The 22,632-nt window shown below is 42.4% G+C and overlaps 1 protein-coding gene across 1 annotated transcript in view; it reads right to left on the bottom strand.

Moving 5' to 3' along the window:
• Positions 1-2,307: 2,307 nt before the first annotated feature.
• gpr158b (G protein-coupled receptor 158b) overlaps positions 2,308-22,632 on the bottom strand; it is a gene marked incomplete at both ends in the record, with an annotated part of 54,432 nt that continues 34,107 nt past the window's right edge. Inside the window, 8 exons of the mRNA XM_083890443.1 lie at positions 2,308-3,276; positions 4,121-4,680; positions 5,251-5,494; positions 5,657-5,803; positions 8,276-8,381; positions 12,570-12,708; positions 17,181-17,419; positions 19,578-19,687. Coding sequence (XP_083746569.1) covers positions 2,308-3,276; positions 4,121-4,680; positions 5,251-5,494; positions 5,657-5,803; positions 8,276-8,381; positions 12,570-12,708; positions 17,181-17,419; positions 19,578-19,687 — 2,514 coding nt within the window. The remainder of the gene's footprint in view (positions 3,277-4,120; positions 4,681-5,250; positions 5,495-5,656; positions 5,804-8,275; positions 8,382-12,569; positions 12,709-17,180; positions 17,420-19,577; positions 19,688-22,632) is intronic.

Genomic DNA, 22,632 nt, shown 5'->3' with positions numbered 1-22,632 from the left:
ATACAGCCTGTGATTCCTGTGTGAGTTACTTTTTTTTATTTTATTTTAAGATGGGGCATTCAGTTCAAAAAAAATTATATAAATAAAATGAAAAAAGTGAAGGGAAGGTAGAGCCTCATGGATATTTCAGCACTGCTCAACAGGCCATTTTGAAACAACATGTATGTACATTATTGACAGCAATGCACGTCATCCCCTGACATTTTCAGAGTCATCATCATCATAAGGAGACAAAGGCTACAACATCAAAAGTTCCACTGTCATATCGAGTACAAGTTAACCAATAAACATTATGTTACTGGATGTCTGACATGTTTGTTTGCATCATGCAACAACAATTACACTCTTGGTACAGAAAATCTTTACATGTTCCTTCTTTTATCAAACACGACATCTTCTGCCCGTGTCTTTGGTCCTGTTTCTCTGAACTCACATCTCGCCGAGAAAGTGTGAGAAATTTAGGATCCACACACAAAACAAGTCTCGAAACTAACAAAGAGGCAAAAAAAGGTGTAAAAACCTAAAAAGAAACACAGGTAACAAGGTCAGGAAATGCATACAGAAACAGACAAGAACATACTCTAGAGAAGGCAGGGATAATCACACACTGCAGCTGAAACTAATAAGACACAGGTGAAACACATGAGGGTGGGGCCAGCAATCGAGTGGGAAGACAAGACAGGAAAGACCTGCAAAATAAAAGAGGACACTAAGAACTGAAGACCAGACAGAAATGAACTAAATACCCAGAGATAAAGACCAACAAAAAGTCCAAGAAGACAACTGTACAAACAAAAGTGCATGGATAAATCAAATGTCTGCTTGTTTTCCTCATCAGCAGCTGATGGATTAAGTCCACTGGTTCATGCCTGACCCACACTAGAGGAAAATTGGGCCAGAATTCAGTCCCGATCTGGCCCATCTGACAACTGTGGGTGTCTTTGGATTTTCGTCTGATTTTAACAGATTGTCTGTCCAAATTATCCTGTTGTGTGAGGGATTAACGGACATCGGACACATGAGAGTCAGATTTAAAATCGTAAGTACAGAATAGCGATTGGGGGCATGAGCAGAACCATGTACTAACCAATGAGAGCGAGTTGTTTAGAACCGAAACTTGCACCAGCTAAGTAGATCCCGTCTTCTTCATCCACAGTTTTTTTTGTGCATTGTAATGGCAAATTCAATTTCTTTGTCTCAGAGCTAGAGCTGCCCAACACCCCTTTCCTAACACAAGATACCAGGTCCCTTTGTATATTCAAATTAAGATGTCTAGACTCAACTTTGCACCTAAATAAAAAAATCTGCAGGATACCTCTGGGGGAGGTCGGCTCCGATACCTGCAATAAACAAAAAGGTGTGAAATCACGGCCTGGAGGGGCAGACCCCTGCAACAGACAAAGGGATGTGAGAAGGGTGTTCCTTTGGTACAAAAGTTTAACTCTCACCATGCTCTGGGTCTTTCTTCATCTTCCAACACTCGTGTGTCGATTGACCTTTTCTTTGCAAAGAAAATAAAACCTTGTCGGCCGGCAGAAGTCTCGATTTCATTCTTTACCAGCAGAAGCAGCAGAGAATTTCCACAACAGTATCTCAGCACAAAACATCACACACGCACTCCTATTAACCCGCGATTAACTGACCTTCATGTCTGTTTATATTCTGAAGATGTTAAATCACACAATGTTCTGTGAGATCACCAATCAGGGAATCTGCTCCCTGATATCGAAACGCGTGCGGTCCTGCATCTTCTCACGATTAAAACATTGAAAATCGGTTACAGAGTTGGTTGTGTCTGTGGTCTCCCACTTTTTTAAATTCAAGTCAGATTTGAAAACCCTCGAGTGTGCGACAGGCAACGCAGACTATCATCAGCATAACCCTCTAAGCTCACAGGTGAAGCATTTACTGTGTTTGTGTACCAATGATTGTCAGATCTGCTGGTAAATATGATCCATTTACACGTCGCCTTGATGGAATCAGTGAGATAAAAACGTACAGATAACATGTCACTGACAAATGGGCAAGCAAAAGTGCAGATTAATACTCATTAAAGTGACTTCAAGGTTGCAATCACAGCAAGGTAACAATGAGAAGTTGAGAGCAAACCAGTGATGTCTGCGGTGCATCGACGACAGTGTTTTCCTTGTGAAATCTTTTTACACTAAAGTGACTCAGAGAAAAAAACCTTCATATCAAATACACTGTAAGATCCTTATCGTTCATAGTAGTTGCTTCGTCTTGTGTGCTGTCAGTCTGTGAATACAAAAGAAAAAAAAAGAAAAAATACAATCTTTGCTCATTCAATCATGCTCGCTCACCAGAGTCTTCAAAGTCCCAGGGGCAAACGTCGACCTTTTTTGCGCCACTGATGACAGCAGGTTTGTAGCTACTATTCAAAGACCTCTTCCTCTCTGGCGAGGATTTAGGTTTGTGGGAGAAGCTGCTGTGCCTGGGCTCCGTCTCCTGGGAGAAAACGTCTGCCCTCCTAAGCTCCATCGCCTCTGGGTCTCTGGTAGAGCTCCTCCGCCGCTCAGAAACCGGCCCGCTGCACTCCGATGACTGACTGACCCTTCGCCTCTCTGACGGCGGCTTACTGGAGGAGCTCCGCCTCTCTCTGCTTTTCTCCCTCCCCTTCTCCTTCTCTCCTTTATGGTTGGACGAGCATGAGCCTTTCCGTTTCTTTTTGTGCGTGGTGGGGCTGTTGCAGGTCTTCTCCTGTTTCGGTGATGGCGGGCTGGTGTAATCCCACGGGCAGATCTCTACCATCATAGTAGGAGGCTGTAAAAGGCTCCCAGTGGACTTAGAGTGGTCTGAGCGCAGCCCCATGGTTTTGCCCTCAGTGGGGGTGACGCTTTTCTTTCGTCTGATCCTGTCTGGGGAGATGGCTTCTGAATCTCCACCCAGTATGGGCTGCTCATCAAATTCCCAGGGGCCCACATCCGGCTTAAGAGGCAGAGGTGATCTTGGAGGCCGGGATCTCCGCATCTCCCTCGCTTCGTCTTTTTCTCCCGTTTTATCTTTGGAGCGACGCCTGTTGGAGGGAGAATGCCCCGTCTTCTGCCTCTGCTGGGACCGGCTTCCTTTGGTGAGTCCAGAGCTGCTGCTGCTACCTCTGCGGCTGCTGGTGGTTTCTCCAGGAGCGATGGAAACATGTTTCTGGGCTTTTGCCTCGGAGGGTGTCTCCGGTTCTTCCATTTCCCAAGGACAGACCTCAGACACGTCGTAAAGGTTCCTCCCAATCTCAGAGCAAATGGACGGCTGGCTGCCGCTCACCTGTGACAATCAAGCAGGAAGAAAACGGTTATGCAAAACAATCTTAAGAAGTTGCTTAACCCCAGTCCAAAGAGTATTGACAATACAATTTAACTGCATTAAGTAGCTCTATCTGGACCTTTCATGGTCATCGTGATCACATGGTTGTTGTATATCTGTGATCTGTGTCTCTATCTGAGAATGGATTTCACTATTTTACCATTGAGGCATTTCAGGCTGTCCGTGTTATTATGCGTCAGGTCACCCCTAACTGAACCTAATTCTCAGAGCCTGGACCTCGTCGTCCATCCTTTTCTTTTGCTCCATACTTTTGAAATGAACGATAGTGAAATGAATGAAGTTATTTTTTCTTCGTCTTCTTTTAAAGGTCTTGTTAACAGCCCCGCCGCTCTAGAGTTCCTGGTAATCTGAAAAGTCTCTAGTTGCAAGATGGTTCTTTTTTGGTGAAGGTTTGGAGTCGAGGGAAGTTTTGCCCCAGGTAATTTTGATGACGTAAATTGGAAACGTTTCTGCAGTGGAAAAGGGGCTAAAGTTAAACTTTGTGATACATTTTAATGGATACCTAGCTAAAAAAAACATTTGATTTGCAAAGTAGGAAACATCCATTCATCCATTATACTTCTCATCCGTTGAGAGTTGTGTGGAACGCAAGCGCCAAATCAGGGACAATTTACATAGACATACATTCACATATTGAGTCTTCAGTTAATCTGACCCCAATCTGCACAATTGGAAAGAACACGCAAACTCCACTTCACAAAGTTTTTCTCTCGCTGGACAAACCGAGGAATCAACCAAACGCACAAAAACAGACACATCTCTTCATTAGTCTACGTGAAATCACCTGTTGTTTCATGATGCCCATCTTCATCGGCGTCTTGGAGTACTCCACTGATTGACTGACGATCATTTTTGAATAATGCTCAGGCTTGTCGTCCACCTCAGACAGCATTCTCCCCTCTTGTCCCTTCAAACCCTTCTTACTGGCGTCCTCCACGCTCTGCGTCTTGTTGGAAAGGCCAGGCATCTTCTCCTTGGCACTGGCGATCACACTCAGGGATTTCTGCATAATGGAGGTGCGGAGGTGGACGGGTTTCTTCTCGTGTGTTAGGTTGTGCACGCTGGCCGACTTCCAGAAGAGCGGGACCGACTCTGTGGACTCGGCTGGTTCCAGTCTCGGTGGGGTTAGAGCAACGGGCTCTTGGTGCTTCTTGGCGTGTCTCCTGCCGATGAGGGAACCCAGAAGAGATCCCTCTCCGCCGCCACCAACAGAAGCCAGATTGTCTCCTGCTGTCGAACCACTTTGGCTTCTCATCTCCTCATCCTGGTCACACACGTGATCATAGCTGAGTGACTTTGTCAAGCCCATGATGTTGTTCTTCATGGAGTCATCCAGAGGTTTTCCTGAGGAAAGAATAATCAGCAGGCGTGAAGTGAGGTCCATTTACTAACATGATTATGTCTGTGTATGTCATTGTATTCACCAGAGGACAGATTACAGGTAAATTGGTTTAAAGTAGACATATTATACCCTATTTCTGCAAGTTAACCCAGTTTCCTGGTGTCCTAATGAACATGTCTGTGAAATGCTTTGGTCAAAATACCTTAAGGATCAAGCACCATGGCACTTCAAAAACAGCCCTGTTCAGAACGCTCGCTTTTGAGTGCCTGTTTCTTTAAATGCAAATGAAACACCGGAAACTAAGTCACCTTCCCTGAGGCTCTGGCAGCTAACAGCAATTAGCATTTGTAAAAGCAATCATTTGCTGACTCTAGCCGGCACATTGCCATCATATATAACATGTATCCACTGGACACGTAAATCCTCTGAGGCTGGAAGTTTGTGTAGAACTCTGTGCTGCACTGTGCAGACAAGAATAGAACACTACATGCTCAGACTCATCAAACTCAGACACCTCTTTAGTTTCCAAGGGGAAACTGAGTCAAAACAGGATGGAGCGCAGACTCACTTACCGTGATGACTCGGTTCAATCGGGTTCCTCTTCAAGGTGCTGCGGTTGCTGCCGTGCTCGCTGCCGTCCTCGCGGCTGCACTGGCGGTGCATGTGCATGGTCTCTGGGATCTCTGTGATGCGCTTCATCAGGGTGCGTCCCAGGCCTTTCTTGGAGCTGCGTTTCTTTTGCAGGTGGGGGTTGTTTGCGAGCATCTTTTTGCGTTTGTAGACTTCCAGCTGAGCGTAGAGCTTCTTCAACTCATCCTGGAAAAGAAAGGGACTGTGAACACTGGGTGGCATTTGAATAATTACAAGGTTGTGTCAGGGAAACCGCTTGATTCATACTGGGATGGTCAAGTTTTGGGTATGAATAACTCAGATTTTCAGATTTGTCTATGGACTTTTGTCGTGTAAAAGCTTCTTCACCCGTATGTCCTCAGGGTCCAAGCTGTGCTCACTCCAGGCTGAAGTGATGCTGTTGTTGAGGTAAGAACCAGATCTCCCCATGTCCAGCTCCTCCTCGTAGGCCTCTGTGGCGATGTCATCCCTGGCCTGAGTCCCTTTAGAAAGAAACTAAGACAGATGGAGTGCAATGTTAAACAATGACACCATTCACGCTGCAGGGAAGCGGAGAAAATAGGACTCATCCGCTCACCTCCCCCCCTTTCACAAGTCCATCAAGGAACTATGACGGTCTTCACATAACAGCAATTATGTTTTTCTTCCTTGTTTGCATAGTAAAGGTCGCCATCTTATAATAATTGATACTTTTAAAAGTTATACTCAACGGCGATCCACATTAGTCTAGTGTTCCATGCATGCCTACTACTGGTTATTGTCTTATCCATATGTTATGACCAAAACAAGACCGTGCCGTTAACTCTAAACACATAAAAAGTATGTGCCAGCCGTTATAGTACATGCAAATTCTACCAGTACACATTGAGAGACAAATATGTAGCTTCCTGTCTGCAGTTGACTTTGTTCAACAACAACAAAATAGGCTTTTTTCTACTAACTCTAAAATGAGAATGCACATACAAGATTTATATGGCATAATACATTTATTTACCTTTGCCTGAACAAATGCAGGAACAAAGAGAGTCAACATATTTAGCTCAGACTCAGGAGCAGCCCCTGTGTGAGTTTTGCATTCTCCTATTATGCTTAATTATCCCAGTGCACTCGACTGACTTGCACTTCTAAGGTGCCTAATTAAGAAAGGATGAAAGAACAGCGAACGCTGATGGTGTATCGCATTTCTCTCACAGCAGGAGAATTCAGTGTTTTCCATCAGACTTGAGAGCGTGAACATAAAGACACCCGTGAGAGCGCTTAGCTAAATGAGAACAACCACTAACACAGTTTGAATGGGTTTAAGCTAATGGTGGCAAAAGTGGCTGCAGGTCTGTGGGCGTTCCACGTCACTGATCGAGCAAATGAGATTAAGATGATTAATGGTGTGACTGGTGTGTATAAACACGCACAGGAGTGGCCATGATTGAAATCAGGCTGTGCTGAATATGACTTCCATTCCAACTGCATTACTCTCCAATAAATACTACAACAAGGCATCTTTCCAATATACTTCTGAGATCTACCTTGAACTATGCAATATAGTTTCCCAGTTACATATTCTGGATCCCCAAAAGCAGGCTACGTGAGTAAAATCAATTTGAGTTACTTGGCAATAGCATGCATAATAACAACCGACTGCAGCTGTATGGATAAAGCCAAAAATGCAAATGACAAGAAAATAATGAATAAATATAAAGCTGTGTTCCGGCATTAAAACTCTCTGTGTGATAATAATTGCCCCACACGGAAAATATTCACAATATTCACACTGCTGTTGATGTTATTCCGCCCTGATTGGTCTTCTCGTACTGAAATGATGTAACAGTATTTGTAAGCTGTGTCCTTCATCTGAAAACAGGCTGAGGGAGCATGTGTGTGTACGCAGCAGCAGCGTTGAGGTGGACGAGGGCAAGAAGTATACATCCCGCCAAACTGAAGCTGAATGACCGTGCTGTGTGGGAATAGCAACGAGATCTAAACACTACTATACTGTGTGAACTTGTCTATTTTTGTGGAATCAAAATGAACTAGGTGCTTACTAACATGCATAAACATAGCATACTAGCCCTTTATTAGTAAATATTAAGCACGCATTAACACCATGTCAAAGTCATAAAAGGGACTGCGGCGGGGAGACGTGAAGAAAGCTATTTTTAAACATTGTTAAAACAATGTTTAGATAACGAGTAGCAGTGCATCCACCGTTCCAGAGGGGGGAGCTGCGCTTCTGAGAGCGGGTGTGCTGAATATGTCACTTCCGGGTACTGGCCAATCACAAGACTCTGTCTTCTGGGTGTGAGGGTTGAGTCTGAAATATCGCGGCTGGGGAACAGCATCAGAAAAGAGGATTTCTATCGGCTCGTTTACAGCAACTAGGAGGTTTTTGACCATAAAAACAAGTTAATGTATGTAAGTAGACCTCCATAACTAACATATACGTGCAACAGGTGTTAATACGTGCTTAATGTTTACTAATAAAGGGCTAGTATGCTACTTATATATGTTCTTAAGCACCTAGTTAATGGTGAATATGTGTTCCTTAATCTAAAGTGTCTAAACTGAAGAACAAGGGCCTTTCAGCATGGAGTTAGCATGTTCTCCCGTGTGTGCATGGGTTTTCTCCACATACTTCAGCTTCCTGTCACAGTCCAAAAACATGCAATATGGGGATTAGGTAAATTGGACACTCTAAATTGACCATAGGTGTGAATGTGAGAGTGAGAGTGAATGGTTGTTTGTCTCTATGTGTCACTGTGATGGACTGGCGAACTGTCCATGGTGTGACCCCGTCTATCGCCCTATGTCAGCTGGGATTGGCTCAGCACTCCTTCATGTGGAGGATAATGTATCAGAGAATGCATTTGTTGTTCTTAGTGTGGATTTTTGGTGGAAGGGAATTCTAAATTAGTTTCTGTTACTTGTGAAGCGATCGCCGACACGGTGTGTGAGCTCCAGGTAAAGTGTTACCTTTGGAACAAGCAGCAGGCCCAGAGTCACGGTCACAGTCAGATGAGTGTGAGCAAAGAACAACATGAGCATCCAGTCAGGGTGTAACCCTGGCACCAGAGAGAACCTGCAGGAAAAAAAACAAAAAACAAAGAAAAAAACATCAACAGGAGAGATTCTCCTCATTCACAGGCTCTATTTTCAAAGCACATTTCAACTAAAGCACTTGACTCGTCTGAAATATGCTGCACACACACATTCACACAGACACACAGAGAGACATAAAAGCAGCCTTGACAGAATCTCTGGACGAGAACAGAATGAAATGTTCTACAAACCCTGCAGTAATCACTTAAAAAAAAAAAGCATAAAAACAAAACTGTGAGAAAATGATATAAAAGTGGCAATTTACTCAAGCCATTTGCTTCCTTTTGAGAGCGGAGGTTATGGGAAATGCGCTTTCACCTTGACTTGGTTTGATGCCACTACGTTTGGAGTGTTTCGTAATATTAGCTGCAAAATTTAAATGGCTTACTTTGTATTTAGCAGCATGTTGAATAGAGTAAATATTGCATGTGCACACATCAGCAGACAACCTACCCTATGCCGAGGCTTTATGTCAAAAATGGTTCTTGCATTAATATCACAAACCATATCACATGGTTTTCAAGTTAAAAGATCTAAAAGTAAAATATCTTTAAAACTATCTGTCAATGCCTCGACTTTTTTATGCAAAGACCCCGACCTAGACAGTAATAAAACAAGTATGATATCATTATAGTAACTTGATCATCAAGAGTATCACTTCCCTATAAGCATGATCCTCCATAATGAAAAGATTGCAGTACAGAAACAGAAGGAGGATGTTTTCTTTCCCCATTGAAACAAACACTCGAGTCAATGTTACACAAAGGATTTGTGACCCATTTCTGTCACCACCAGCACCACCTGAGCTCAGACAGTGCAGAATCCATGTCACAGCACAGGAACAGGGTTGCATTTTGAGTTGCTTGTGGTTCCTTTTTCAATCACTACAAATCATCATTGCTGTTATCGTCGCTGTCGCAGATCCTAGCTCTTTTCGTCTTCAAAGGTTGGAACAGTATAGTAGATTTCATGTTGGAACTGCTGGACCCTGGAAGCTAAAGACAGTGTGTAGAAGTGGACGTAGTCTTCTGGTTACAAAACAAACTCTCACTTTGAAGCCTCAAGATTTGCAATTTGACCAATGCCATGACCCACAGTCACCTGCAAACCAGCTCCTACTGGACGATGCCAACTGTCAAGCACATCATTTACAGGCAGAGCAGTGGCTAGCACTGTTGTTGTTTCACAGCAAGTCTCCAGTTCGAACCCGAAGGACTTTCTGTGTGGAGTTTGTATGTTGCAGGTTTCCTTACAGTCTAAAAAAAGAGGTTAATTTTAGACACCTTGAAATACACCTTTGCAGCAAGAGGACTCATGTTCACGACTTTCTCAGAATAAGGGTCTTTCTGCATGGAGTTTGCATCTTCTCAACGTGTGTGCATAGATATTCTCCGGGTTCTCCAATTTCCTCCCACAGTACAATAACACACAGATTAGACAAATTGGACTCTCCGTATGTGTGAATGTGTTTGTCTCTGTGTGTTGTCTCCTGTCCAGGATGTACTCTGCCTTTCACAACATTATGCTCGATTGCAGAAGACCTGAAACATTGACTTTACCGCCATTCAAACGTGGTCATTTTTTGCTGGAGTCCCCTGGTGGCTATTCAATAAACTACTTTCTGTTGAGTGTATACATGGTCTTACTGTAGGTGGAACTATTTCAGTTTACCCTTGTTGAAAAATATCAAAATAGAAAAGGTGAAAAATTCAGACGCTGCCAGACTGCAGTGAGCTTCATGTCGGGGAGTACGAGTGATATAAGAAACCACTTAACAAGGTTTCACCCTGAGGAGATTTGAAAAGAAAATCCAGCCAGGCCAAAAGGCTCTAAAGGACGTGTTGATAGCTCCCTATAACAGCACGAGGACTCAAAAGATCACAAGATCAGTGTATATGGACCTATGGCCTTTTTCTGTGGTGGACAATGAAGGATTCTGAAGTTGAGTAAACACGCTGGAGCCAAAGTATAAAAACCCATCAAGGACAACACTGCAAACACCAGCTCTACAAATAAACTAAAGCTGAAATGACTCATCTCACTTGCCACTGATGTGTGAAATACTGATCATACCACAGAGTTGTTACCGCGGTGTGATCATAATGCAACATTTTTGACAACCCTTTCAGTCTTCACGAGCACCAAAGCCACAAATCACTGCAATTATTGGGGGAACATTTAGAAAAATAACCATAAAACCTAAACTGGCACAAACAAATAGTTTTTTTTTTGCACCAACATTCAAGAGCCAATTTAAGCCAGACAGCATGACAGATGAGAGCTGTTTCTCGTCATTCATCAGACATCAACCAAGGTGACTCACAGGTCCTAATAAGCATAATAACATTCATATTTCATTATGTGTGTATTTGTTTCCCACATTCCATCCTGTATAAAGAAGTCCAGTCTTATCTTTGGACGGCAGCAGCAGCAGCAGCATGAGTCTGTCAGTCCCCCAACATCCGCCCATCCCATAACCTCCAGAAGTTGTTTGGGGTTTCACACAAAGGTGCACCTGATGGACTTTTGTGTTTCTTAACAGATTGCAATAATGTGATCTTTTGCTCGTGTTCCACTGAGCACAATAGACCGCTGCCTAAATGACAGGATATTCAGTCAGGAATAGTTTTATTGGAGGAAGTGTGACAAATGGAATTTCTTTGCCCGAGGCTCCTGCAGCCGCTCAATAATCACACGTTTACGGCCACTTTTGTTCGCACAGTAAAAGCACTGACAAAGAATTCAGTGAGTCCTTTAAAACGTATATACTTTCAGGCACTTAAACTCAATTATAATATCAAGTGGACAATTCAGATCTTATCATATAATTTACTTAAGGGGCAAACGGGAATGCATTTGAGCCAAACCAAGAATATTACTACTTATAAAAACAAGCCCTGAAGTGAATGTTTCCGATGCTACTGTAAGATATTTGTTTCAAGCAACTTAGTCGGGTTCTGCTATTCGTATTCTTCTGTCTCTACCTCATCTCCCTCTTGTCCGTTCTGTCCCCCACCTCTACTCTGTCCCCCATTTTTCCTTTCACCCCAACCGGTCTAGGCAGATGGCTGCACATCTTTGACTCTGGTTCTATTAGAGAGTTCTTCTTCTGCCTAGCGCTTGCTCATTGTGTGAATTGTTGAGTTTCTCTGCTCTTCATGATGTCGTCTATGTTCAGTGCCTTGAGATGATGTATGATGTGATTTGCCGCTATACAAATACAAATTGAATTGAATTGCCATGATTACATATAAAATGGCAGTAACAATACATTTTATTCATATATTGCTTTGAACAATGCTAAGGTGCTCGTGCTATTGTGGTGAAAGTGGGAATAATAACAACAATAAAAGGAGAATATATGTAGATATTTGACAGCAATATATGTCCTTAAGAGGCTCAATATGGCGCCAAATTTCCAAAAATGTCAGCTGCTTTCCAATCTTAAGCAGCTTAACGCCTCACTATGTTCACCAGATGGACTCTAAATTCTCCAGTCTACCATTTGCACCTGGAAATATCCTGGTACAGCAGCTTTATTACAGTTTATTTGTCGTGAACGGCTGCCTGGCTGCAGACAGAGGTGATTTAAAATATAAAATATGGATTAGTGTGGCATTAATGGCAGCCCTTGGATTTGGAATCCAGTCAAGATGAGAGATAATATTTTGCCTATGGTTATCTTATCTTATAGGAGTTAAATGTAGAACACTTTTAAAAACAGGAGAAGAATCTTTCCACCCCTGACAGAGACAGACATTTTACACAGCACAGAGTTGGACTCTGGCACAGTCAGTGTTTGCCTTGTCTCTCAGAAGACATTTTCTTTTATTCACCTCCTTTCAACTGGTTCACTCTGCTGACACAGTTCATTTCCCTGATGCAGGGGGGGAAGGGGAGCGGGTGAACTCTCTGCCTTTCATCTGACAGGATCAAATCTTGCACTGGCCATAAAAACAGGCAAATATGATTGTGAAGAAAACATGGAGTTTTCTACTCATACTATCAAAGTGTCACAGTCTTAGATCTGCTTCATTATTCTTTTGTTTCCCCCGACTCTTCGGCTCCTCTCCCCCCCTCTCTCTCTCAGTGAGCATATTCAAGAGGACAACTTGTTTTGTCTCATTTACATGTCCATTCAAGCCTGAAGTCAGATTTCATTACTCGCCTGATGATGTGGAAAATGGCCGATATGAGGAGCTCATTGTAGATGGCCACGGCCATGTAACGGGGTTCGTGGAAAGCCGAGGGCACCGTGCGGACGGCGTAGCAGAGGTACACGCCCCACAGCAGGAACAGGAACTCCGCTGGGCAACACAGAGACAACAAAGAAAATTATTTAGGAAACAGTAAGTGGGTAGGATTTTCATCTGTGATGATGGGAGCTAAAATCTCAGAAATTAGTATATACAGAAAATGGTAATTTACTACAGTGTTGATTATTTTTTACTTGTACTTACCTGTATTAGTTGCCTGCTTTTTTAACATCTTGTTGGTAGACCTCTGCTATTATCAGGTCAGGTAACCCTAACCCCAACCCTAACCCTAACCCTACCCTGGTTTGGATAGTGCCTGTAACGGCTAACCCTACCCGGGGATGTTTTGGACAGTGGCTATAGCCTGCCCATGTCACTTTGACCCTAACCCTACCCTCAGTCTTTTTAATGCCTAATCCTACCCTGGTTTGGATAGTGCCTGTAACGGCTAACCCTACTCAGGGATGTTTTGGACAGTGGCTATATAGCCTGCCCATGTCACTTAGACAATAACCCTACCCTCAGTCTAGTTTGAATGGCTTATCTTACCCTAGTTTGGATAATGGTTCTGACGGCTAACCCTACCCGTGGACATATGGTTATTGGTTTATATAACTTACCCATGAATTCATAACCCTAAACCTACCCTCAGTCTTTTAAATGATAGCTAAACCTACCTGTGGATTTTGAATTTGAATTTTTTGATTGGGATTTAGCATTAGATTTGGGTTATTAGGATTGTTCGTTTCCTTTGCCTTCTTTCTCTTACATTTCTTCAACATTCAGTAAAACATAATAAGCTAAAACACAGACAGAAAACACCACCAGATATAAAACACCAAGGTCACACTGGGGAGATGTATTTAAAACGACAGCTCATTACCAACTCAACTGTCGATGTAATAATGTTTTAAAGAATACCAATTATTTTAGATGCGCTGAGAAGGAATCCTTTAGGGTTTCTTCTGGAGAAATGAAGTCTCAGAGTGGAGTGATGGAAAGAAAGATGATGTGTGTTTTACTGAAAATATCATAACAAATAAAAAGAGATTGCAGACTAGTCTTATTTTTTTTGGACGGACTGGTTCATTCTTCACAGGCTTGTTGTTTTTTCGGCATTGTGAGAGTGAGAACTGTGCCAAGGACTGTGTTGGCATACGAGTCCATACAGTCTTTACAGTGATTACACACCATTAATATTTATGAACAGCTCTATAATCTATAAATCATCGCTAATTACATGGTGGTTAGCCTCTGAATCGGACACGCGAGAGCTGCTCGCAAGATGGAAACAAAAACAAGTCCAACTAATGAAGATTAATAGCCGCTCCGCATAAATACTTTATCAGTGCAGTTTTGCATCAGCTCTGTTTTGCTTTGTATTTCAGGACTAAACAGAGTGATTTGGCGTTTTTTTTTTTGTTTTGTTTTTAACTGACAAGTGTTTTCCGTTGTTGGCATTACGGCAAAACAAGCACAAACGCTGACAAGTGATTGCATTAATGTTCGCAAAACAGAACGCGCATTGTGCCTTGTGCATTGTTATATGTGTTTTTTGCAGGTTGCCTGTCGTCCTTCACTGCAACCAGCACACGCAAGGGTGTTCTCACTGGCTGTCAGAGCAAACAGCAGGACGCCAGCATTTCCAATCTGGACTGGTGTGAGACACACACACACACACACAAACACACACACACACACACACACACACACACACACACACACACACACACAAACTGTGCAGATGCAGAAAACCTGACATGCACCAAGTGTCATTCCAAGTCTTTGTTCCTTTGTCCTGTCTCCAGAGTGTCCTTAGTTGTCCTCCCATCACCAGCTCTCTTTTTCTGAAGTTCCCACTTTCCTCAGCTGGTGAAAAACTTTCTTTGCATCACTTCTCACATCCTTACGAGCCTTTTCCTTCACTAGCTTTTCTCGTCTTTCCCCTGCCACCTTCCATCATTCTGTCCGTCCCTCTATCAGCCTCTGCCTGGGGCTGTCAACCAACTCAAATAAAACCCCCTTATCCTCCGCGATGCCATCGCCGCTGACCTAATGCACCACAAACGTCACCGTTTCCGTTACGTTATTGACAATTTAAATAATTGTTACCTTATTAACAGTGCTTTCGGAGCATATACTTAACACTCAGTAGACAAGGATGGAATGAATACTCCATATATGGAAACTCGCTGACAACAGGAGGAGGCTCCAACAGCTTTCAACGGAATTGCAATCATTATATATTGGTTCTATTTAGAATTGATTTCTGGAGTAGTGTACTTGTTAGCCTAAATGTTTCCGTAGGTTTTCAATCCATCTAAATCTATTTATTTACACGGTAATAGACCATTTCAATTCGGACATTTTCTTTATCTGCTTATATTCCGAGGCAAAAAGTGAGACATCAGAGGAAGGAAATAAATATTCAGTATTACTAGTTAGCCAGTGTGTTGTCTTTTGCTTTTTCTCATTTTATTGTGTGGATTTTGTGTCACCGATGGCTCGCGACTGCTCATTAACGATTGCTGCGTCTTGTTCTGTGCTGCCAAAGTTCTCTGTGTAAAATGCAAACACACAAGGGAACTAAACAAGACAACATGACAAAAAGACAACAATTCCCATGACTTCACTGCTTTGGTTGAGATATACCCCTCTCAGCAGAAATCACATACTGTGCGTTTAAAGTACAGCACCACAAAGTTCTTCATTCATCAAGCTCCTTGGTCAGTGTCAGAAAGTCTGGTAATTTAGAAACTGTGCAGGAACTTTGTTAAATGTAGAGAATAGCCCACTATTTTACGTCTAGATTTACTTCCGTATGTTTTATGATGTTCCATTTCACATTTCACCATTTTATTCTGTGGTAGTTTATTACATATAGTTAAATCTTGACAGGCACATCCCCTGTAAAGTGCCCAGAGACATGTCAGTGAAGGATTAAATAAATTAATGAGATTTTTAAAGCTATATTCTCTGCCCTCTGGAGGTATCCTGCTTTGATGCTAGTGGCAGCACAGGGTCCCATAAAGAGGAGCAATCCATCTCGGTTTGTTTAGAGGCTTCACCGTTAACAACACAATAGGCATCACTTCCTTTATTAGTTTGTGTGTGGAAAGTCAAATTACCCAGTTTAAAACTGGATTTTTCTATGTATTTATTAAGAGGCAACAGACAAATTGTGTGTCCCTGTAGTGGCTCCAGGTGTTTTATTGCTTGTTTGCTATTTCAATGCTGCAGATGAAATAGGACATTGGTAAGGATGCAGCTTCTTTTCACCAAGGTCAGTGTTTTTAAGATTAAGATTAAGATTAAGAACCCTTTAAGTCCCGCAAGGGGAAATTCAATTCTGCAGTGAGTTAGTGAACACACACAGCACACAGTGAGGTGGAGAACATGCTAACCCAGCGCAGTGAGCTGCCATGCCAGTGAGCGGCGCTCGGGGAGCAGTGAGGGGGTTAAATGCCTTGCTCAACAGCACTTCAGCTGCGGACTGGTCGGGGATTGAACCAGCTACCTTCCGGTCTCGAGCTCGAAGCCCTAACCACTAGGCCACAGCTGCCCCGTTGTGTCATGATAAACATCCCTGCCGTAAAAAAGCACACTGGAAAAATATATTTTTGTCACAAAGATGATGTTTTTCAAGGCAGAACAGAACAACAACAACAACTCCTAAATAAGTTTCCAAACCACTTTGGAGATAAAATAGGAGAAGAAAAGTGGGTGAATTGAATTGAAGTATTGTTTTATTGGCTCTGTGTCTGTCTGTCTGTCTGTTTGTGCTTCCGAAATTGCACTTGCCAATATGACCAACAGAGGCCGCCACAGGCTTGTTGCGTGAATAGGGTGAAGTCTGCCATCTCTGATTGCCTTGTTCTGTATGTTTTTTAAACCACTCAGTCAGTGTGTTTACATAAATGTAAAAAGTCCGATTTTAGTCAGACTAAGACAATAATTTGGTTTTCTTAATGTCATGGAAACACGTTAGTCCGACTAAGATTGAGCAAGTCTTAGTCAGACTAACATACGTGAATAATACGATTCATAGTCTGATTACTCCTATATGCACACACTGAGTGGGACAGGAGTCGGACTTGGTGTCCTTCCCGGTCTTTGACCCGGAGTAGAAGGTAGGTGGCGCTGTATAGGAGGATATACAGCCCCACCTACCGAGGTAGAGTCAGACATTCACAGCCAATTAATCGATTTTCTGCTCCACATGTATATTCTGACCTGGCAAGTTGTCGAATGGCCTGACTACGCTCTTAGCTCCATCATGAAATTGGACATGTCAAGCATATATGAACCAAATGTGGAACTATGGTGCTAATGGAGAGCTTTCACCTGGTCCTGACAGCAGCTGCAAGCAAAAATAAAGTTTCTATGTTACATTTAATCTTCAGCTTTACCCAAGCATCCTAGCCTCAGACTATAAGCCCAAAAGCTTCTTACAGTTAAGTGGAACCAAACTTTTCCCCATTCTAGACACAGCGGTGAGGCTTGTGAACGCAACACACACTTACCGACAGCCATCATGTAGTCCCACTGGTCCAGCAGACACATACTGAACTGCAGTCCCTCTGGGGTGAGGCCTGCAGCAATCAGGGCGTGACTCAGCTCAGGGTTCTGGCACACGGCAGAGGTCCAGGCCAAGAGGAACCACAACACCACCAGCAGAATCACTGCCAGCAGCCGCACCACGCGCCAGCTGGTCATGTACGGCGTCCTCTGGGCCGTGCGGGACAGGAACACCTTTAACACCCTGGGAGAAGGTGAAGGGGAGGACAACAGTAGCCTGAGTACCAGAGGCTGCTGGGTGAACTCATAATCAGCAGTCTGCTGTGTTCTGTCCCTTGCTACTCACACCTCATTAACATGCCCACTTGAATGAAAAGGAGCAGGGAGAAAAGACGCCTTTATTTAAATGCATGTGTTGTCTGTCAAGTGGGTTTAGTTTAATTCATGGTGTCATATCTCTTGTGCTGCAGGGTGAAGTAAACAAACAGCACAACAGCAGATTTCAATAATATTATAATAATTAGTTGGGGGGTGATAGGAGATGGGTGAATTTTAACAATATGGCTGCAAGAGTTAATGTGCTACTGCATTACCACTGCATTATTACTGTTTTACTTTTAAAATAAAAAATAATCCTGATTCCAGCTTGGTGTTCTTTAATATCCTAGGTGTGTGAACAAAACAAGACCTCTGTGGTCATTTGAGTTTCACGTTTCACCATTTTCTGACATTTTATGAACCATCCATAAGAGGAAAAACCTTGTGAAACAACTTGGTGATTTTTGTTGTAATTATTCTGCATTTTCTTTGTTGTTCATTTGTTATTTTCCTTTTTCCATTTGTTGTTTTTTGAGCAGTAGAATTCACTTCACACTCTTCTAGTTTCCTAAAACAATCCTTTGCAGCCATCTCACTTTACTAGCACAATGTTGTTGTTGCGTCCAATTCTCTTGATATATTAATCACTTCCTGTGTGCAGCGTGGGAATAAAATCTAATCACCGCTATACTGACAAACACATATAGAGTCATATGGAGCTGATTGTGTGAACTCATTTGACAATGGCTTGAATGTCACGTCATTTGTTTCTATCTGTACATTAAGTCATGCACTACAGCTTTAATGTCATACAGTTAAAAAATAGCATTAATAACTATTAACTTCTTCTGTATGTTTTTACAATCGTTTACATGCATTTTAAAAGTCAGATTTTAGTCAGACTAAGACAATAATTAGTTTTTCTTAATGTCATGTAAACACATTAGTCTGACTAAGATTGAGCTAATCTTAGTCAGACTAACCGAATAATACAATATAATAAAACAACCAATCAAGATAAATAACTGATGGCTCAATAATGGAAATGATTGCTAGTTGCAGCCCTGGTAAATATATGAGAAATAACTAGCATGTGCATGTACATTAACAGCGTGGTCAACAGAAACATAAGAATCACAACGATGACCAAGACAGGAAAAAGAATAGAGCATATCTTGCCAGAATATTCGCAGGAGCACAAATCATTGTGGTGCCAGAAAAGCAGAGTTAGTCAGTTTGTGCGTCTGCCTGCCCTCAAACAGACTGTGACAAATCTGTATTTCTGATACATTCAGCGGGGCCAGGCTTTAAGAGCTTTCTCCCCAGGGGGAAGCACTTCCCACCCAGCAAGCTCAGAAAAAAAAGAAATGGGTAATTCTGCCATGGGAACTCTTTAGTGGGCCTTTGACCCTCGACCCCAATCTCAGCAGCACCTGCACGGAGCTGAAGAGCAGCGAGTGTATGTGCATGTATTTGTTACTTATCTAGAACACTTTCTGGCAGGAACACTAACCTTGTCCGGACCACTAGACCTGATGGAGACCAAAACCGGTTTGAGGTTTTAGGGCTTAAAGATTAAATGTGTGGTTAGGTTAAAGCGAGGGTTAGGCTTTAACTGGAAGTGGAAATGACAATGTAAGTTGTCATGTTGTATAGTTAGAATGAGGTTGAGGTTAGGGTTAGGTTCAGGCCAGTAGTAGTTTATGGTTGAGGTTAGTGTAAGTGTCCGGGAAATGATTGTAAGTAGATGTTACAGCATGTCCTCTGAAGTCATGGAAACCAGAGTGTGTGTGTGTCAAATGTGCTTATTGGCAAAAGTGCAAGCATGAGGGAACTGAATTATTGAGAGGAGAGGAGATAAGATAAGATAAAAACAAGTGGACTTGAGAGCAAGAGACAGAGAGAGGAAATAAAATGCGTAAAGAGAGAGGACAGAAGAGACGGGGAGTGTTTTTAAGTTTTAAGAAGTTTTCTTCTCTTCTTAGAGAGATGGGGAAAAAAACAGAATAAGACAATGAATCAGAAAACATGATGAAAATCACTCTTTTCATTTCACTTTTGGCCTATGCTTAAGTTTACAGTACCTGTACAGTTTGAGGATGACGGTGCCGTACATGATGGCGAAACCCAGGAGGCGCACCCACCTCAGGAGGATACACCGAAACACACTAGGCTGGAAGTAGAGGATCATCACCTGCAGGGAGCAGAGATAGAGCAGTGTTAGACTTGATTACAATATAAAGAATACCAGGCGCACACACACACACACACACACACATGCACTAATGACACTTTATTTATAATCTCACTCTCATCCTCTCATGAGCATTGTCACTTCCTCAGTTCCCTGTGTGTCAATGATGCAATCTGCTGTTCATCAGCTGGCCTCATCTCAATAGCACTGCGGCACGCGTAAGTTATTAGACAATCTCATCTCGTGGCCGTCTTTGTTGTCTCCTTCCGTCTTAGGTCACAAAATAGAACGTCTTTCTTCTATTTTTGTTCATGAAAACAACCAAGCCAAATATCCAACCTGAAGTATCTCCAAATTTCACAAATTAAATCCGATTAAAAAATTTTTTTTGTACTTTTGGCTCAGATGTGTTTGTATAGTATACAAATAGTATAGTAGGTTATAGGTTGTGCTAAGAAAATGGATATAGGACACATTCTTAAAGCCTCTCTATATATGTTACAATATAGTAATGGGGAATAAAGTAGTCTAAATGCTCTGAGTTCTAAGGGTTAAAGACGATCCTCATATTATTCCGTTCAATCATCTCTGTCCTGTCTGTTGTTTTCCTCGTGTGTGACTCATTCCGCTCGCATGTTGATTGGCGTTTGTCCCGCGCGGCGCAGACACCATGACGAACACATGTTCCCGCGCACGTGTGCTGATGGACTTGTCAGAATTGACAAGGTGCCAGTGGCTGACAACACGCTGACCTTCCGTGTTCTGCAAAGACGGATGAAACAAGTGTTTACCCGAGCAGACTGTGGAGACCAGAGGTTCCGTTTGTGAGGCTGTTACAGCAGTGTTTTGTTTTTAATGAGCGTGCATCTCAGAGAGACGCCACCTGTCAGATCCCCCGCTTACTTCCATCCAGTGCATGCTCATCCTTTATACTGTTGAAACATGTTTGACGATATGATGATGATGATGATGATGATGATGTGTAAATGTCTCTATGTGCACATACAGGATGTACTTTTCATACATTTGTAAGGGTCACTTCACTTAATAAATTCTCTGTGTACATTTTGTGTTAGCTCCACATTAAGAGGACTGATGTATCCAGGGCAGGATCAAACCCTACATCACCACTATATAACAACGTGTTAAAAACAGTTGACATCTTCATTTAATCTGGGATATGTTGCACTGTATATCACACCACGTCATGTCCAGCCATGGGAGGTTGTTAATTAGACACAGGTGTAGTATAAGCACCTCCCTGAGGAGTGTAGTCAGTGATTTATCCCTGCTCTTATGATGTCTGGCATTCAAGCGGCAGCAGCTATCCAAGGCAATTAATCTTGAAAAACAACAGCACCTGTAACCTCTTTTTCTCAGGAAAGAAGCAGAATATCTGCAGCAAAAAAACACACACAACGGAACGATGCAAGCGGCCACTGCTCAGGCGTCCAGAAAAGTAAAAATTTGTAATAATTTAAGTTTTCTTTGCAAAGAAAAGCACACGAGTGGTTGAGATGAAGAAAGACCCAGAGCATCCCTTTGCAGATCTCTTTTGTCTGGAAAGGGGTCTGCCCCTCCAGGTCGTGCTTTCGCACCCCTTTGTCTACGGCAGGAATCAGGGAGGCCGACTCCCACAGAGGTATCCTGCAGATGCTGTCGTTAGGTGCGAGTTGAGTCTAGACATCCGAAATTTGAATATACAAAAGGGCCTGGTATCTTGTGTTAGGAAAGGGGCGTTGGGCAGTTGTAGCTCTGAGACAAAGAAATTGAATTTACCATTACACATCACATTAAAGCTCGGGAGGGTGACATATTTTGCCATCATTGATCGATCCTATGCAGAGACAGTCCGAGAGTCCTGGTGTTGTTTCCTTCATGTTCCCATCTTGACATTATTCTCCACAGTCCAGTCTGACTGTGTCACTGTCTCGTCTTTTTTTGTAGCCATCACTCATTCATTTTATTAAAAAGTGCAGGCTCCTCTCCATTCTCGGCCAGATTGTTCAGTCACTCGAAGAGAAGTTGTTGTAGTTGACCAGGTTTTCATTCCTGCTTTGACACGGCATTAATCCAGTGTGTCAGAGTTTGCCATGTCAAGATACTCACCTCTGTCAAGACTAGTATATAGAAACAAACAAAGTCGTCTGGTTGGACAAACAAAGCCCAGGAAGGACAACAGAAACCAGTGGGCGACTCCAAAGAACTCAGTTTGAGTGATGGTATAGTGTAGGAGAATATCAGAAACTTGTCACTTGATTTACTTGATTTTCTTCAATAGAACATGATGCCTGTTTTGTTAATTGTGTTGCAAATAAATAAATGATGAAAATAAATGAAAAGTTTGGGGTCACCTGTATAATTTTGTTTGTTTTCCATTAAGTCACACTTTTATTCATCAAAAGAGTTGCAAAATGATTAGAAAATATAGTCAAGACATTGATAAGATTAGAAATAATGATTTTTCTTTCTTCAAAGAACCAGCAAAACTGTTTTCAGCTGTGCTAACATCATTGCACAAGGGTTTTCTTCATCATCCAATAGCCTTCTAACACGATTATCAAACACAATGTACCATTAGAAGATGGTTGCTGGAAATGGGCCTCTATACACCTATGTACATATTCCATTAAAAACAGACGTTTGCAGCTAGAATAGTCATTTACCACATTAACAATGTATAGAGTGTATTTCTGATTCCTTTAATGTTATATTCATTGAAAAAAGGTGCTTTTCCTTAAAAAATAAGGACATTTCTAAGTGACCCCAAACTTTTGAACTGTCGTGTATGCATGCACATGCAAATGTCTGTCGTCATCGGGTAAGAGGAGTCTGGCACTAACGGAGTAACAACAAACCAAGAATGCAACACACCACTCACTGACTCACTTTCATTTAACACAATACTTGCAGAGGTTTGGTACGAGACCTTTTTCTGGTGAGCT

This window comes from Microchirus variegatus, assembly GCF_963457635.1.
Source record: "Microchirus variegatus genome assembly, chromosome: 5".
In the NCBI taxonomy this organism is placed as follows: Eukaryota; Metazoa; Chordata; class Actinopteri; order Pleuronectiformes; family Soleidae; genus Microchirus; species Microchirus variegatus.
This window is presented reverse-complemented; position numbering and strand designations above follow the sequence as displayed.